The following is an 18,472-nucleotide window of genomic DNA, read 5'->3' as shown; positions in this document are numbered from 1 at the left end:
TAACCAAAATCACACAGCTGCTGAAAAAGCCCAGGAGTATAACAGAGGCCAGTGTCTTTTCTGCCACATTATGAGCAGTGGCTAAATATGTTTGCCTGTACTTCTCCAACTTTGCCTTTGAGTACATTTATACAGTCAAGGCACACAAACTGGAGACTCTGCCCCCACGGGGTCCTTCTCCAGTCTGCTTCAATGACCAGCGAGCAGCCCCGATTTGGGGCCTGAAGCCTGCACGGTCAGGCCCTCAGCTGAGCTCAGACCATGCTTTCATGCCTTCTGTTTGCAGGCCTGGCTAGCCGAGGTTGAAGGCAGACTCCCAGCACGCAGCGAACAGGCCCGTCGGCAGAGCGGCATGTACGATGTGCAGAACCCCCCAGCCGTCAACAACTGTGCACAGGATCGGGAGAGGTACAGTATCTGTACGGCGCCTGGTTTTTTTTGACTTTGTATTTTTTTGTCAATTCTGGAATCAGAGACGAGCACAAGGTACTTGTTAGATCCCAAGCGTCTGGGATGATTGGCCTGTGATGTTTCCCACGGTGCAGGTGTCTAAGTCCCCGTGGATGGTGCCCAAGCCTGTGGGGTGATTGAAGATGGTCCTAGTTACAACAATCGGGGGATGGGGACGGGGGCGGGTTGCAAGCAGTTTGCTCTCGCGGGGGGCTGAATTCAAGCCCTCGCTGGGGTCAGTGGCTATAGTTGCTGTGTGTTTTGCTTTCTTGAGCAGCCCAGATGGCAGTTACACAGAGGAGCAGAGTCAGGAGAGTGAGGTCAAGGTGCTGGCCACGGATTTCGACGATGAGTTTGATGACGAGGAATCCCTCCCCGCCATAGGGACGTGTAAAGCTCTCTACACGTTCGAAGGTAACACCGCGTCTCACCTAATTCCCCCCACTTCTCGTGAACTGTCTGAGTCACTCTTCTCTTTCTGTGATCAGGCTTTCTTTTGAAGTCATCCAGAGCTTTCCCTCAACGCTCTTTTGCTCTGCTCGTGGTATTTGTGTTTACGATTATGTACAGTCGATGGCTGTACATTCGAGCAACTTTCAGTGAGCTTAACTGAAGCAGACAGTATGGAATAATGATTATTTCATCCATTCATTCAATACTTATAGAACTTCTGTCTTGTAAAGACCCCTGAAAGGGTGGCAGGCAGATGGTATGTTCTGGCATCCACCTTTGGAGGAAATAAAGCAGACACACGTAGAGAGAGGGCCGCCTGCAATACTCACCAGAGGAGGGGTACAGAGTGACGGGGGATTCACGCGAGGAAGAGACCACTTCCTTAAGGGGGTTTGGAGAACTCTCCGTGCTGAAGTGTGTCAGAGGCACGGGCACTGCCAAGCGTGGAGCGAGGAAGGTATGGGGTTCATATGGCTGGCGCTCAGATGTCCTAGGTGGTAAGATGAGGGGGTAGGCGGTGCCAATGGGGGGGTATGGGTAACAGAAACATCTGGATTTTATTTGGCAAACGTCGAGAAGCTACTGAAAGTATTTGAGCGGGTTGCTGACACGAGCAGAGCTGTACCTTGAGACATTTACTGTATGTGTCGGATCGGTTAGAAGACAGGGAAATTGGTTAGAAAGACTAGCCTGGTGTTTCCTAAACTGTGAGCCTTGAAACGGCATCTTGCAGGATGCTGATAAGGACGATGTGAAAGAAGCAATCAGAGCTCAGATCATTTTCAGAAGCCCTGGGATAAATGAATTTCTTTACTGTAGGACTTTTTGTTTTTTTTTTTCTTCTGGCCACACCTCACAGCTTGCAGGATCTTAGTTCTCTTGACTAGGGATTGAACCTGGGCCCCCTGCAGTGGAAGTACGGAGTCCTAACCACTGGACCACCAGGGAATTCCCTTTACTCTAGGACTTTTAGAGCCTTTAATAAACTAAATATTCATTATGACAAAATAAGAAAGGGAAGTACCAGGTTAAATGTTCCCGGTTTTACTTCACGGCCACACCATCCCTCTCCCCTCCGCGCCCACAGTACCGCTATTAACAGCCCCCTAAACAGTCTGCCTTTCAGGACACTGCTTGGGCGATGGCGGCTAGTCTTTTGAAATTATCTTAGCAAATGGTGTTCGGGGCCTTGATTAAGGAATGGACGCAGAGATGCTGCAGCCAGTATACAAAGAGGGGAGGAAATCACAGATGATCCCTGAAGTTGCATTCCTGGGATGATGGAGATGTCCACTGAAATGGGAAAGTGGGAGGAAAAACAGTGAGTCCGGGTTCACCCCTATCGCGTTCCAGGTGCCCGGGTACCATCAAGGTGGAAACGGGCTTCAGGCAGAAGGCGAAGTGGAACCTTGCCTCAGACGAGAACCAGAACAGGAGAAAGAAAAGTCGGGGTGCTGTGTAAAGAGATGTAATTGACGCCATAGGAGTACCTTCAGGGAAGAGTAGAGAAGCAGACCCAAGATTTCCTCTGCGGAAAATACCTCCTGTTCTGGGAGGGAGGAACGAGAGGGCTCCCAGGAGGAGTTAGAAGAGGGTCCTAGAGAGATGCAAGGTGAGGACCTGGAAGCTTCTGTGTGGGAGGAGAGCAGAAGGGTCAGTGCGTCCATCTTTCCCTACACTTGCTTCGTCATTGCAAAGCTGTGCTCTCAACCCGGATTTGACAAGAAACCTAAAGTACTCTGATATTGCTTTTTCAGGTCAGAACGAAGGAACCATTTCAGTAGTTGAAGGAGAAACATTGTACGTTATAGAGGAAGACAAAGGTGACGGGTGGACCCGCATCCGGAGAAGTGAAGACGAAGAGGGTTATGTCCCCACTTCATACGTCGAAGTCTATTTGGACAAAAATGCCAAAGGTGCTAAGACTTATATTTAATACAACTTAAAAAAAACCAAAAACACAAAAAACTTTAAAACATTGGAGTTGTTTCTCCCCACAACTATGACTGTTACAGGCAGTTCTTCAAAAGACTGGATGGGGAGCGTCGCAGTTTCTTTTAGGGACGAGGTGGACTTTCAGGCATCTTACACCTGAATTTCCTGGGCTGGTTTTGACGATAATCAAGTTTCACTTGCTAATGACATTTTACTTGGAAAGCTGCCAGCTGCCAATGTACAACTGTGTCCTTTGAAATCTGATAAACATTTCTTCTTGGGCAGCATCTGTAGATAACCAAAAAGTTGCCTTCTAGCTTCTAATCCGTATTTCTGAATCTAAAAGTGCATGCACATCCTAGGGGTGCAGAAGACTTCAGTTCTCTTATTTATATGTAGTACCTGCCAGAAATTGAACTACCTTAGAATGTTACATTTTGTAACTTCATAAACTGAACTACGCTAGTTTGTTCAATTTTACAGTCATTTACTTCGAAGGAAGTCATCAATGAAGTACAGAATAAGTAAAGAATAAGATTGGTACCAAAAGTGTGTATATTTCCTTAAACATGTTTAAGATAATTGTTAGATCACCGTGTTTTCAGGTTACGTCTACATGATCCTAAGCAACCAACTGAAATATGGAAAACTTTGGTCGATCAACCAGTTGATTTTTACATATGACTACTGATCTTCCTTCCTTCTGCCAGTTGACAGAGCTGATCAGATGGGCTAGTGCTGTTTAGATAAACTTACATAAAAACAGCTCACTTCATTCTGTTCTGTTGGAGGTTTTGTGGGAGGTGGAGCTGTATTCCGTTCATACTTGCCCAGGTGGGGCTGTGAATAGACCCTTGTAAGCAACTGCTTCTACACACAGACCCCAGCACGTCACTTTTCAAGGGTTTTTTGGTTTGTTTTTTAATCATTGGCATCTTTAAGACCCAAAGTGTGAATTTACTGAAAACTGCTTTAGAATTTCTAGCTCGTTTTATGGTTCACCATCTTCAAAGAATCTGGGTCACATGGGGATTTGCATTTTTAAATTGGCAGGATAGGCAGTGAAATTGGTGACATGCCCAATGGCTGTGCTCATTTCTAGAATCTTCCCTGAGATCACAGAGAACCAGCTAAAAGTGAGTCAGAATAAAGGTATGGGGTTGAGATTCTCTTTTTATTTGGCTTTGAAAATTATTTATTCATGTCCTTCCTACTCTTAAACAGGATATTAGCTCCTTGCTTCTACACTGTGGGCTCCTTTTAGAATGTCAGATCAACTTAAAGCTGATTTTAAGACTGACAGCGGCATGTCAGGGGTCTAGGAGCTGGCAGGAGCTATAGGCGACTGCTGCAGCGTCTAGCAGAGAGCTCTCTTACATTTCCCGACGGCCGCCAAGATGGAATTTAGTAACCTTTACTTAATGACTGTCTGATTTTTGTTTTGTTTTGTTTTTTTGAGGTACGCGGGCCTCTCACTGCTGTGGCCTCTCCCGTTGCGGAGCACAGGCTCCGGACGCGCAGGCTCAGTGGCCATGGCTCACGGGCCCAGCCGCTCCGTGGCATGTGGGATCTTCCCGGACCGGGGCATGAACCCGCGTCCCCTGCATCGGCAGGCGGACTCCCAACCACTGCGCCACCAGGGAAGCTGTGACTGTCTGATTTTTAAAACATTATTTACTTTGAGATAATTATGGATTCTCAGGAAGTTGCAAAGATAAAGCAGAGAGATCCCCTACATCCAGCTTCCCCCAGTGGTTGCATCTGACACAACTGTGGTCCAATATCAAAAGCGGGAAACCGACCCTGGCCAGCCTGATTTTATTTTAAATATAATTTTGTAATTCAGATTTCTTTTGCTTTATTATACCTTTGCTGCCGTAATATTGATAAAGCCACTGACCCTGACCCCAGACCTCTCAGGAGAGTCATTTCAGTTCTTCCTTTTAACTACTGCAGCAAGAAAACCAGCTGACCGTGGGGATTTGACGGGCAGTAGGTGGTCACAGCTTTGGGCAGGTAACCAAGTGAATCCCTAAGATATTAAAACCTAACCTTTCTATCCTGCGATGAACTCATTTCCAGACTGTGAATTATTGGAGACAGCAAACCAAGCACTGAAAAAGTCTTAAAATGAGGCAGGATAACATGAGTCTTTTAAAAGCCTGACTTGAAAAGTACGGCATTCCACCACGTTGGTTGGTGGTGTTTCTTTTGTTTTCCCCTCCTCCTCTTTAGAGTTGTGCAAATCTGATTCAGGAAAGAGCTCAGCTGGCTTTCGGGGGTGGGAGGGGCGATTTGGGCTCATAAATGATGATCATTATTTTAGGCTGTATGCCTCAGTACCTTTACCAGCTATGTACTAGCGACTCAACGGTGAAAGATATCTTGTAGTTTCAGGTCCATCTAGTCAATGCGCAGAGGATTAGCAGAAGTCTTGATTCCCAGAGAATCACAAATTTCCATTTCCACCCGAAGTATACTTTGTGTTCTCCCAACAGTTATCTGTTAAAATGAAAGTAGCAAAGGCTCAGCTTGTGTATAAAGTTTTCTCCTTTTGTTTAGAGATACACTTAGAGGTTAATAATGTATGTCGAAGCCTTCCTTCCCTGCCTTGTTTATAAATCCGTTCCGCCTGCTCCATAAACACTGCCCTCTCCTTAAGCCCGTCCCAGGTGGGCGGGGCTGCTGCTTTCCGATGCCCGTAACTCAAAAGGAGTTTTTTATTGTCAGTAATGCCAGAGCACTTTTGTGTGTGTGTGGTGTCTACCATGTGACTATTTAATAATTGCCAAAATAGTTAGACTAGAGTAAGTTCCAACTGGTCAACTGAATTGTGACTGTCCTCTTTTATGGTTTTGGTTTTGTTTTTTTAAATTGCTCTCTGTGAAATATACCCATAACCGCCCCCTGCCCCAATAGATTTGTATATACTGCAATAGAAAAACTAAAACGATTACTTGAATTCGTTGTTTTAATGTTTTACTCTTCTTTGTGTTTGTTTTATTGGTGATTCTGATGCCTAATGACCTTTTTGTTTTTGTAACCGCTGGGGGAGCCGGAAGGACGGTTACAGTGGTAGCTAGGTCCCCTGCCAGCTGATCCACACTTGAGTTTATTGTAGACACTTGGGTTCTGAGTAAGTTCTGTTTGAATATGGCCAACATGACTGTTTCTCTCTCTCCTTATCTTACAAGAAAAGAATCTGTCTGGCTCCTTTTAGTTGTACCCTCGTATCTGCCTCTCTAATAAACGTTATATTTTTCTCAGTGTTGTGTATTTTAAATGATTTTTCCCCTCTCCGAGAAAATTATTCTGTGTAATCCGAGTATTTAACTCTTTCGTCTTCAATAATGGGGAATTTTCTAGCCAAATGCTTTTCAAAAAAAAAAAAAAAAATTCCTGCCCTTTCCCCCTTTTATATGATGACACCTTCTCTGTTTCTCACCCTGTGTTCACCTCCGGGCTTGAGGAGTCTGTCTCCTGTTTCTCTTCTGTCCCCTCAAGATGAAGAACTTTCACTGTTTATTGCTGAGTAAACGCTGAGTGACAGGTTTTCCTTTTCACCAAAGATGTTGCCTTTTACTGCCAAGGAACTGAGAGTGTCAGTCGGAGAGAGAACCAGGGCTTTGGGCTCCCGGCATCATTCTGGGAAGCTGGTTTCTTTCTCTGTCTCAGAACTCAATTTATGAGAAAGATGAGTTCGGGTGCATGGGTGCATCATCTCCTGGGCGGCTTCTCTTACCCCTGAAGGAAAGACTAGCTGCTCTGATTGCAGATAAAACCGTGAAAGTTCCTTATCTCAGACTCGCCCTGTGGTAACCCATTGCTCTAAATGTGCTCCCTCCCCTCCCCCCTCCCCAGGGCGGTGCAGTTTGCACTGAGCTGCAGAGCGCCCGCCCCTGACCTGCTGCCCGCCACTCTAACAGCCTTTTCCTTTCTCTGTCTTTTGTGTTGTAGATTCCTAAAGATGGTTCCGGGAGCCAGAGCCTCGGGAGAGCCTTCCCAGGAGAAACCCTTCGGTCTGCTTGTCTCCACAGGCCTGGGTGTCCGCCAGCGCCTTGGGGCTCTGCTGGTGTGTGGCCCTCGGAACCTAAGCCTGAAGCGACATCCATCCCCACGTGCAGCGGCTTGCCTTTTTCTTTCTTTTCTTTTTACAGCATGTTCCTCGTAGCCTGGTTCCTCCCCTGGCCCAGCCTGGCTGCCTCTTGCGGGGAGGTCTGTCCCTGTCTTGGTCCCCGTCCAACTCGGGGCCACAGAAGGCGGCTTGACGCGTGGTCCCTCCTTCCCGGGCCTCGGCCCTCAGTCCATCTGGCGCATCCCGGCCCGTCCACAATTCACACTGTGCCTTTCGTGAAAACTTTGCCACTGGTCTCCCAGGGAGACGAACCGCATCTGAACCAGGAGGGTCAGGCTTGCACCAGGTGGACTGGGCGCCCGAATGTCACTCATGTGTCCCTGTGTCCTTTACGTTAGAAAATACTCATCTTTTCCCCAGTCCATTGGGTATTCGGTGGTCCTTTCCTGACTGTGCGTCCTCACCTCATACTAAACAATTGGCCCTTGAAACGTTTCACAGCCTCAGAGTGTCCGTGGCGGGCACTGGGGCATGTACACGCACACTCACATACACACACGTACACACGTTTTTGTTTGGGGCCCTGTCTTCAGTGGCCTGGAAAAGTCCACAGCGAAAGTCAAATTCCAGCTCTTGGGCCAGCCCTGCTGTCCTGCCTGTGTCCACCTTTCATGGGGTCAAGGAAGGCCCCAGCCCACCTTCTCCCCGTTGGCCGCCTGTTAATGAGAACTGCAGACCGTGAACGAGGGTCTCACCTCTGCGTTAGCTCATTGCCACGGGAAGACTCTCCCCTTTCCGTGAAGTCCGAGCTCCGCATCTTAGGGATTCTAGCGCTTTCGTCACCAAAGACCCTGTGCTTCATCAAGTGATCCCGTGGCTACAGCTGCCACATTTTCCCACCTGCTCTCCAGGCCAAGTGGAATTAATCAAGTTTGTTTTTTGAGCTAAATTTCCTTCCTCTTATGGGTCTTTGAGGAAGGCGTGAGGTCATGTACCCTGTGGTCACTCATGCCTTAGAGCAGCATAGCTTCTCTACTTATTCGGTGCAGAAAAAGCCCAGAGAAATCATTGGCTGTGAGTTTCTGTGAGCGAGGATGCCGTCAGAAGCCCAAGGCATGATGCCACCAGGCATCTTTCCTCTTTTGTTTGGCTTTTGGTAACCAGGAGGTCACCTTGAGCATCCTCATTGCTTCTCAACCCTTATGAATCAAGACAAGGAAATCTTACAGGAGCCGAAGGGACAAGGACAGAAAGGACAGGTCCTGAGGGTTGGGCCTTTGTTCAGTGGTAGGAAAACGGTTCCTCTCGGCAAACCAGGGTTGACCACACACCAGCCTCTGAGAGTGGCTGAGGCAACCCTTGGTGACAAGAAACCAAGAGGGAGCAAATACCAAGGGCAAAAAGCAGGGGAAGAGGAAGTGGCTTCAGGTTTGAGCAAGCGTGAGTCACCCCCTCGCTCTTTCTTCCCCAGAGGGAGCCTCTGCAGCTGCGGGCATCTGGGGGCCGCTCCGTTAACACCCAAGGGGCGGCCCCACTGTCACACACTCCTCAGTCTCATGAGGGGACTGTCTTGGCAGATGACGGTGAAGCCAGGATGCCAAAGGGCGAGAAGAGTCAGGGCCTCACCCGTGTCCCTGCAAACCAGCAGGTGCGTGGTTCCTATGGACAGTCCCAGTGGCAGGGTGACCGGATGTCTCCAGCAACTTCTGAATCTCACCAAGTCCAGCTGCCCACTCTTCACTCTACAGGGATGCTACACATTTTTTTAAAGTCTGACTTTAGAGCCTTGGGAATGCATGTGCATTGCATCTTTCATATTAGGGGCCAGGATAGATTAATTTCTTACAACCTAGGGGAAAAGGCATAAAGTGCAGTAATTTGTTCTTTTAATGTCTGTTAAACCCAAAATAGAATATGCTGGTATCCTCTTGTATCCCCTGTGCCTTTTTTTTTCTCTGTACCACCTGTGTCCAAAAAAGAATGGATAAATGAGTGCTTTTCAATGTTAACCTTGGTGTTTGCTTCTCTGACAGTCTGTGTGGCTATGGGGAAAGGGCAAAGCTGTACCAGCTGGGCTTAGTAAAGGAAGTAAGTTATTATAGGATAGTTGAGATATATCACTTACTCTGGGAGTCCTACTGTGAAATCATCTATATATTACTATAGAGCAGTTCACATAGAGTAGAAACGTGGAATTTCCCATGTGCTTCTTTCTCAGCCTTCCCTCGTATCCACTGCCCGTCACTTCTCCACCAATGCTAGGATATTGCTGTGCTGTAAGAATAACTCATTTTTAAAGAAGCTACCCTGAAAATAACTTAAAATGAAAGAGAGGAACCTGTCGTTTACCCAATTTTTCATTTGCAGGATAGGAAAGAATATAAAGGCATGGAAAGCTGTAATGGGATTGCCCTTTGGGTTTATATCACGATCTTCCTGAAGCTTTTGGGTGCCAGCAGCCTGTCTCTCCAGCAGTAGTGCAGAGGCCTCTAATGCCTTTTGGTAACATCTGTAATTACTGGGGAAAAGTTTACTGAACATGAAAAAGTTATGTTGATGCTAAGTATTTTTGCAGAAATGTCGATTTCATACTTCCTAATGGGTCTGCCTCCTGTGCTTATATCAAAAAAACTTTAAAAAGTGATCCAAAATTTTATTTTAACCTGGTGTCGAGCACCTTTAAACTTCTTGGTTTATCTGTGTGTGTTGCACTAATTCTAAACTTTGGAGGCATTTCAGTGCTGTAAATGGCCCGTTGCCATTGTAAAGGTTATGGAATTGCCCATTTGTCTCTGGAGATGGAATTAAACCAAATAAAGTGCTTCCACTGGAAGGCTTATATTGACCTTGTAACTATATGTTAATCCTCTAAATGTTAAATAAAAGTGTAACTTCTGGCACGGTATCGTGGGGCTGTTTGTTGCGCAAACAGGAGACCCTGGTCACAGAAGCAGTCAGAGTCCCCTGGGCTGGAGGCTGGGCTCCGATCTGCATGTCACTGATTTATTGGTGTCAACCCAACACCAGTCCCGGTGCCATCTGCTTGGGGAGGGGCCTGAGACCCAGGGAGCTCCAAATGCCAGCCCTGCCCACTGGGGGAAGCCGTCAGAGACCTCAGTGATGTGGGATCCCGTTGATTCAGTGCAGGGATTTGGGGAGGCTCCTTAGGTCCAGCCCATTTTATGCAAATTCAGCTGGCAGCTACTCTGGGGTTTCGGGGACCCTACTGTGGGGACTGAGGGGCCGGGAAGTCGCAGCGGGTTTGCGTTTCATTGGCGGTCTGGTGTCACGAGTGCTCAAGCCCACCCTCTCCTTGGCAGCTTGTCTGGAATAATCACTGGTTTCTGTGATGCCGCGGACAGTGTGCAGCGTTTAAGGGTGAGGGCCTCGTGCCTGCACCAAGCGGCTGCACGTGCAGCCGGAGGGAGGCCCTTTCCATACCCTGCGTTGAAAATCTCACCCCGGGCTTTGGGGGGAAGACTGGTTCGTGCCCACACCTCTTTGTTTCCTAAGGCTCTTTAGAGCCGATTTAGGAAGACAGTTGTTGAGGGAGTGAAATAGTAAGTGAGCAGGGCGGCCTAATGCCAAGTGCCACTCGCTTGCTGAGGGGTGGGAGGTGAGGCCACCCGTACGAGGCCAGGCCTCGCTGCGGCCGCGGCCTCCTCCCACAGACGCGTGTGACTGGCCTTTCAAGCAAGAGCTTCGCCAAGTTCTCAGCCAAGTCTGCTGCCGTCGGTCCTGGGGAGGATGGTGTCCGGAGCCAAGGCCTCCGAACAATCAAGTCGGGGTTCTCAGCAAGAGACGGGATGGTCAAGGGAACTAGGTGGCTCTACGACTGTCCTACTGAGGCCCCCTTGTCCAGGTTGTCAGCAAAAGGTTAATCTGGGAAGAATGTCTCCAGCATGTTCTTTGTGGGCTTTTATCATATTTGGGGACTAGTCTCTAATAGTCGGTGAGAGACAGAATGTCTCCCTCTGTCTCATGTAGAACCTTCTCCCCTGCAGGACCCCGCCACCGTGAGGGGCTGGAAGCCGGGTCTGAATGGGGCGCGTGTCCCCACCTCCCTGGGCCTCAGTTTCCCCGGTAGTGGGGAAAACACTTGGTGGACGCCACCTCCACAGCCGTTCTTAGCTGTCAGCTCTGATTCCGAGCTCCCTCCCGGCTCCGTGATGGAGCCTGTGTTATTCTGATTCGGCGACAGAGTTCACGGCTGGCAGCTCTGTGACCTTACACTGCGCTCGCGGGTCTGAAACACTGAACCGCCTCCCAGCTTGGCCCGTCTTTACGCACCTACTTGGTTCAAGCGTTTGGGGAGGTGACGCCTCACCCTATCGCACACGGAAACCAGCGGCGGCAGCGCAGTACGTGCTGCGGGCAGTTAGTTGGTTTCCCGGTGTGCTCCCGAAGGCAGCCTCTGCAAGCGCAGAAACCCCTGACTCAGACCCGTCGGTCAGGCTCCTCCGGTGGGTCTGGGAATCTCAGCATCCGCCCTGCTCGGCCCCGCCTCTCCCCGCCTCTCCCCGCTCCCCACCTGCCGGCCACGCCCCGCGCCGCCGCCGCCGCCGCCGCCGCCGCCGCCGCCGCGCAGAGGCGCTGGCGACCCCTAGTGGGAGAGAAGCCGGCGGGCGAGGAGGGAAGGACGAGGGTCCCCAGCAGGGTGACCAGGTAGGAAATGGAAGTGGGCAGAGGCAGGGGGATTCGAGTATGCCGTCACTTTTTTAACTAAAGCAAAAGAGATCTCTGGAATTGTGCGATCCACGGGACAGCAAGAGATGGATGGTGCGGGTCTGAGTGAGGGCCCACCTGGCCTGGAGGGCGCCTCTCTTCCTCTTCCCTGGCCTCTGCCGGCCTTTTCTGAGAAGGGGAGGCATAAGCCTTGTTGCCAGCGCCCTCTGAGACCGGAGATTAACGCGCAAACGCTGCAAATGGCACTTCGCAGCCTCTTTGAGAGTGCCAGGGGCCGTTTCTCCGGAGTTGCGTGCATTAGGCCCTGACTTAAACGCTGTCTCTGTCCAGACGGTACAGTGAGTGCCATTTACTTAAATGACCTCCCATTAGCTGGAGACGTCGCTGGGCCACCGAAGGTACAGCATAAACTGAGAACGGCCCCCAACGTGGCTCTGTCCTCAGAGCTAAGGGACCAAAAGCCGCGGGAGGAAACGGGGATTTCCTCATTTTCCTCTGTTGGTCCCCGGAAGCAGCGGGGGCGGGGAGGATTCCCCTGGGTGCTGCGGCATTCTGCCCCGGGAGCCTCGTGCCCCTCACGGCGTGCACATCCTCCCACACGCCAGGCCAAGAGCCCTGCCCGCAGTTGGGGCTCTCCAAACAGCCCTCAGCTGGGCTGCTCGCTGGTGTCAGGTCCAAGCAACGCCTGGAGGCTGCATCCCAGCACGTCCCGAGGGCAGCCTTCCAGGACACACTTTGTCCAAAATGAGGACAGCACTTTCTCACAGCTCTTCCCAAGGCCATCAGTTGCTTCTGCACCCTGTGCCTTTGCTACGACCAACGGGGCCTCTCTCTGCTGTAGGTAAAGGTGTCGTAGGGAAGAGAGCCAGAGGGAGGTATGATTCCAAAACACCATTTGCTTCCCCAGAGGCTCTCTGGGGCTCAAACTCAGGTCGTGAAGGACTCGCAGGATAATTTACGTTTGCACAGAATTCCAACTAGAACAAAGGTAGGAAGCTATACTTCTGGGGTGGCTGCACCTTGCAAATGTTTTTTGTTTTGTTTTGTTTTCTCCCCGCCACACCACGCAGCACGTGGGATCCTAGTTCCCCCACCAGGGACTGAACCCGTGCCCCCTGCCTTGGAAGCGCGGAGTCTTATCCACTGGACCACCAGGGAATGTACCTTCTGATGCAGCTTTGTCAGCAGAAGCACAGACAGGTGGAAAGGCCTGCAGACACAGGTGGCAGTTGGCCTACAAACTCCCCAGTCTGCCGGCTGGCTTGTGACTCTAAAAGGTGTCGCTGGAGCAAGGCCCGGGCCAGCCTGGAGGAGAGGCCCGACCACGGGATGGCACGTGGGAGAGAGGACACAGAGACGGCCTCCCCTGCCGCCCAGCACTGCCTGTCTCCGCTCGTCTGTGCGTGGAGGTGAACCACCACACGCTCCTGTCCTGTCTTCACATGCCAGCATCTCGGCCGAGCCACTGAAAAGCCTGGTATTTCAAGGGAAAGTACAGAGGAAACATCTTAAGGCCAACTGGTGCCTACCTCTCTCTCTCACCTTCCTGCAGTACATACAACAAATGAATGTCTCCAAACCTCCGGATCAAACAACCCTCCAGACAAAACTCTCCCATTCCCATCTTCCATGTTTAACAGGAAAAGCCAATCACAAAATTTGTACCATGGAATCCAACATTCGAATGTGAGCAAAGCTAAAATGATGCTCAGACACACACGTATGTGGTGAAACTATAAAGAAAAGTGAGGGCTGAAAGGAACGCAGGGAAGGAGCTTCCTCTGGGGTGGGCGGGGGGTCAGTGATCAGGAGGCCCCGAAGGGGCTTCAGTGGAACTGCTAGCAGTCCTACCTGGGGGCGGGTATCTGTCACCTGTTTTATCACTCTGTGTTGAACCTGTTTCTGCACATGCATGTCTGATGGGATTTCACAAGCGACTGTTTAAAGTCATACATAAAATCTCAAGTTCTCCTCTCCCCTCCAAACCCCCAAAGCATAAACAGAACCAACCAAAACCACAGAGACTAAACCACTATAGCATCACTAAATGTGAGGGAGCTCCCGATGCCAGACACCAGCAACCACGATGCTGTGGCGGAGGTGCCAACATCAGCCGTCAGGGGAGGAAAGGGAAAGGGTACCCTCAGTGCAGCCCTCGTAGGGTCCAGGGAGGGGAACACCTGCTCTGAGGCTGCTCTGAGCAGCCGGGAGGCACCAAGTCCGTGGTGTGATGCCAGGAGGGGAGCGGCCTGTGGGCTGTGCTGGCCTCATCCCCCGAGCACACCTGGCCCCCCTTCTCTGGGGCCGGGGCTGGTTCCAGGAAAGGAAAGACACAGGCCGATGGGTGTTTAAAGCAGCTCGGCCTCCACTTCTCCCTGAAGCCTCTGGATGTGCTGGCTCCCGGGGAGCCATGCAAAGCCCCCGGGGTATCTGGTCACTTGTCACATTAATTTTATTTTATTTTTGGTCCATTGTACTTATTTGGCTTCTGAACAATGACGATCTGAAAGTTCCTCTGAGTTCGTGATTTATCTGAGTCCTTTTTACAATTTATATTTTTCTTAAGTAACTGAGACTAAACAAATGCCTTCATTTTAGAAATTTTAGTAACACTGTCATCTAGAAACAGGTAAAAATATTGCTCCTGCATTGACATTAGTCAGCACAGCCATCTTCAAGCAGTATTTTAAAACTTGATTCCTGTTCATAGGACAGTAAAAACGTCAGGCAAGCGACAACTTTTCAATATCACTACTGCAATGTAATATGTATAAACCAGATGCTTTAAGCCATGAAACAAATGCAGACTTTCTTTTCCCTGGAATGTAAACAGGATTCTAGGCTTACTCTATTCAGTAGTAAGAGTTTAAGTGATTCTTTTTCAAAGCCCTGAAAAGAAACCATACTCTTTATCTTCATCATCTGTAACTTGTTTTGTGTGTCTAGTTTTCAGTGCCAGGAGGCTGTAAACTTTGCATCAGCAAAATCTAACTCGATGAGAGCTTTCTAAGCACTGGAAATAGAGTGAGAGACTAATTCTTCTCTGATATCACTGGGTTGTACTCTACATGGTTCCATATAAGTTAAACAAGAAATCTGACCCTTCTAAAAATGCTTAAGTGTAAAGAGGAGGGTTTAAATAAGAAATACACATCAAGGTCTGTCATGATTAAGCTACATTCTAAAAAGGCACCAACAGATTACAATAGGGTGACATGATTTTCATTTTTAAGTTCAGTGGAAACTGTATATACTGTTTTTACTCTTAAACACAAGTGGTTTATACTGTATCAGGGCTGCTAGCCCCAAGAAAGACATGAACATAGAGAGGTCTTATCCAACTTCAGTATTATTTCTGTAGTAATGTGAATAAAATCCAACCACTGCTTGGGCAACCTTAGGAGAAAGCAAGCCTAAGAGATGAAGACATTTACACCTTTTAATTATACTGTTACCTTATAAAAAGGTGAGGTTCAACATCTGTTTCCCTAAAAGCAAAGCACTAAACGGTCTCCAGTACAGCAACCTAGCTAATAGTTGAGACGTGTTTAAAATGTATGCAGGAACTTTAAGGCTAGAACACGTCAAGGAGTTTTTCTGAATTACGTATATTCAAAGGATGGCGTTATAATCCAAGCTGAACGACAACAACAAAATCTTGACAAAACAGGAAATGGGAGAAATAACTGGTTTCTGAACCAAACGTGTTCCATCTCACAGTAGAGTGAATCGCTGGGAAACGTAGGCACGGAGTAGATAAGCTCCATGTGAAGAAAGCTGCACACAGAAATTCAAAGGAGTTACAGTACACACTCTTGTTTTGTTTTTTAAATATATAGGCTCAAAAAGCTGTTTTATCAGGTTTTTTTAATAGCACATCTTTTGGGGCTTCCCTGGTGGCGCAGTGGTTGGGAATCTGCCTGCCAATGCAGGGGACACGGGTTCGAGCCCTGGTCTGGGAGGATCCCACATGCCGCGGAGCAACTAAGCCCGTGAGCCACAACTACTGAGCCTGCGCTCCGCAACAAGAGAGGCCGCGACAGTGAGAGGCCCGCACACCGCGATGAAGAGTGGCCCCCGCTCGCCGCAACTGGAGAAAGCCCTCGCACAGAAACGAAGACCCAACACAGCCAAAACTACATAAATAAATTTATAAAAAAAACAAAAGAAAAGAATCTGCCTGCCAGTGCAGGGGACACAGGTTCGAGCCCTGGCCCGGGAAGATCCCACATGCCGCGGAACAACCAAGCCCGTGTGCCACAACTACTGAGCCTGCGCTCTAGAGCCAGCAAGCCACAACTACTGAGCCCTCGCTCCTAGAGCCCGTGCTCTGCAACAAGAGAAGCCACTGCAATGAGAAGCCTGTGCACTGCAATGAAGAGTAGCCCCCGCTCGCCACAACTAGAGAAAGTCCGTGTGCAGCAACGAAGACACAATGCAGCCAAAGATAAATAAATAAATAAATGTATATATATATATAAAAAAGCACATCTTTTAAAAATAAATTCTCACTTTTCATTCCAGAAAATGTAAGAAGCAGTTTGCAAGAATTCATGCAAACATGTTTCTCTAAGGCCGTGAACTGGTTTGCTAAGTTGCATTGTTTTGTTCAAGTAACAAAAGCCCTTCTAGAATAGGGGGTCTGTAAAGGAAGCCAATCACCTTCAGCTCCAGGGCCTGCACACTTGTAAGGATCTCTATCACTCTGAAAGCCAAAAGGGAGCATGCTCATTTGAGCATTAGCAATATGGTTTCTATCTACGTTTTTAAAAATCTAATGCATGTTAAGTTTTTCTGGCAGATTCTTTTTGTATGTTACAAAACGAAAAAGCAAAAGCTTAGAATAAGAATCCTTTTTTCTTAGAAAGGTCAAACATTAATCACCGTGGCTCCACCGCCCTCCCCCATGACCCTCCCCCACGGCAGCCAGCTTCCCTCTCTCTCCAGTAACAGAATTAACTGCGGCGGGTGCAGAGACGAGAGCACGGGCTGTGGGGAACGTTACATGTTTATTACGACATTCTGAGCACAAACTAGACGGCGCAGACGTGGGGCGAGATTACAACCTGCACAGCGGAGTCTACGTCACAAACAGTGCAACATGCAACCGCCGGGCTCTGCAGGGGGGTCGCCGCGGGCGGCAGCAGCAACTTCCAAAGGACTGTGGCAAATGTCCAGAAACTCCAACAGTGCCTTGTTCTTTGATCTTATGCTGCCTCGGTGGAGAAGGAAACAGATCCGGGTGAAACGAGATCACAGAAGTGAGTGACACGTAAGAGCTGCAGGGGCTCCGCCAGACCGCCTGCTGCAAGTTCATCTGCTTCTATGGAGGCCGAGGGCCACGGGATCTCGGGGGCTTGGTCCCGGGACCCCTTTCCCACCCCCCATGCGCTTTGGCCCTGACGGGCTGAGCACTGGCCACGGCCGTTTCGTCCAGGGGCTTCAGCGCCACCTCGCTGTGCTCGGAGGTCCCAGCCCCCCAGCAGTGGCCTCGCTCAGCACCCAGAAGGCGCACTTCCGGGACCCGCGCGTACGAGCCGGCCCAGGGGCCCCGTGCAGCTCGGTGTCGGGGAGAGATGTCAGGCCCCCGGGGAAGCTGCAGCAGCAGCAAACATAGCAACGCGAGGTGTTTCTGTTTCATCATCTGGGTCCCTGGCAGGGGCTAATGACAGCCAATCCACAGGGCCAGCTCAGCAACACAGGGTGCGAGGGGACCAGCTGCCTCCAGAAATGAGCCCCACTGACAGAAAGCCAACCCCGCCCTCGGGTCCCAATCGCAAACGTGTCGGGCGTCATTAGTCTGCATGAAAAACATCGAGAGCCGCCCAGCATTCAGGAGACTTCCGTGACGACCCGGAGGTGCGGGGGCGGAGCGGGGCCTCGGGAGGACCTGGCCCAGGGACCAGCGGCAGCGCCCTTACTGCCGAGGGCTCGGCACCTGCTCGCGGCTCTGACCGTCGACCCGTGACTCAGGCGCTGGACCAGCAGCCAGTGGGAAACGCCTGCGGAGCGGCAGCCGCTCCCCGACCCTCTGTGCCAAGGCCATGGCCCCTGACTGAGGGTCCAGGGACAAAAGCTGGGCCCGAGCTAGCAAGAGGGCAGGTTTGGGGACACAACGACAGCAGTGACACGAGGGCACTGCCGAGACAAAGACCCAAGTTAACGTCGCAGAGCCTTGGTCGTTTAACAAGCCTGAAGTGGATATATTTCCTAGTTGCAGCATTACTCACTGTGAACCAAAACAACTTTTCTGCCTCTTAACACATCTGGGTTTCCAGAGCAGCCGGCCTCTCTTCCGGGTACAGACGCCCCCTCCGCAAGGAGGAGGGCAAAGGCGGGGGCCTGTGGGGACACCTGGGTCATCAGCCAGCGGGGGCCTCGTGAAGGTCCTTCCAAGCAGCCTCAGGGCGCTCTTCCAACACGTGAGGGACACGAGAGGGTCTCCGTGGAGGGAGGAGAGGACTTACAGACTGGCCCACTGAGTCACACGGCCCGGGTCTCGGCTTCGATTTTCTGCTCCCCGTGCAAGCTCTCCGGGTCCTGGAGCTGGGCCACACTCTGGCGGAGGGCGATCTCGGGGCCGCCGCCGTACAGGTTATTCAGGTACACCCAGGTCTCCTCTGAGATCTGCCCGTAGTCAGCTCCTGCAGGGCCCGAGAGGCTACTGGTCAGGCTGGGCTCGCCCTCGCCCCCTCGCTGAAGCCACCGTCTTGGCAGTGGGGGGTCTGGGAGGGCCAGGCCCCAATGGGGACGGAGGGCAACCACGGGCTTCCGTGCACAGCTGTAAATAGGAATCTTGGGATTTTCCAGGGGAATGTCCATTCTCTGAGGACCCGAGAGGGCACTACGATGGCTGCAGCCCCTCATTTCCCA

The 18,472-nt window shown here is 50.3% G+C and overlaps 2 protein-coding genes across 11 annotated transcripts in view; one reads left to right on the top strand and one right to left on the bottom strand.

Annotated features, from left to right (window-relative positions):
* FNBP1 (formin binding protein 1) overlaps nt 1-9,818 on the top strand; it is a 140,929-nt gene extending 131,111 nt beyond the window's left edge. For 2 of the 6 annotated variants that reach the window (XM_029202343.1, XM_029202344.1), the window contains exons 12-14: nt 287-408; nt 725-864; nt 2,661-2,839. In XM_029202343.1, the coding sequence (XP_029058176.1) occupies nt 287-408; nt 725-864; nt 2,661-2,839 (441 nt within the window). Of the gene's footprint in view, nt 1-286; nt 409-724 lie in introns of all 6 variants that reach the window. The other 4 variants (XM_029202341.1, XM_029202340.1, XM_029202345.1 and 1 more) reach the window with 4 other exon arrangements.
* Nucleotides 9,819-16,580: 6,762 nt separating this feature from the next.
* The window catches only part of USP20 (ubiquitin specific peptidase 20), a 48,750-nt gene continuing 46,858 nt past the window's right edge, over nt 16,581-18,472 (bottom strand). For 4 of the 5 annotated variants that reach the window (XM_029202905.1, XM_029202910.1, XM_029202908.1 and 1 more), the window contains exon 25: nt 16,581-18,243. In XM_029202905.1, coding sequence (XP_029058738.1) covers nt 18,083-18,243 — 161 coding nt within the window. In that variant the 3' untranslated portion in view covers nt 16,581-18,082. The remainder of the gene's footprint in view (nt 18,244-18,472) is intronic. The other variant, XM_029202907.1, reaches the window with a different exon arrangement.

This window comes from Monodon monoceros, unplaced genomic scaffold (assembly GCF_005190385.1).
Source record: "Monodon monoceros isolate NGI ecotype Baffin Bay Population unplaced genomic scaffold, NGI_Narwhal_1 Super_Scaffold_5, whole genome shotgun sequence".
Lineage (NCBI taxonomy): Eukaryota > Metazoa > Chordata > Mammalia > Artiodactyla > Monodontidae > Monodon > Monodon monoceros.
The sequence above is the reverse complement of the archived record's forward strand: the minus strand, read 5'-3'. Positions and strand labels throughout refer to the sequence as shown.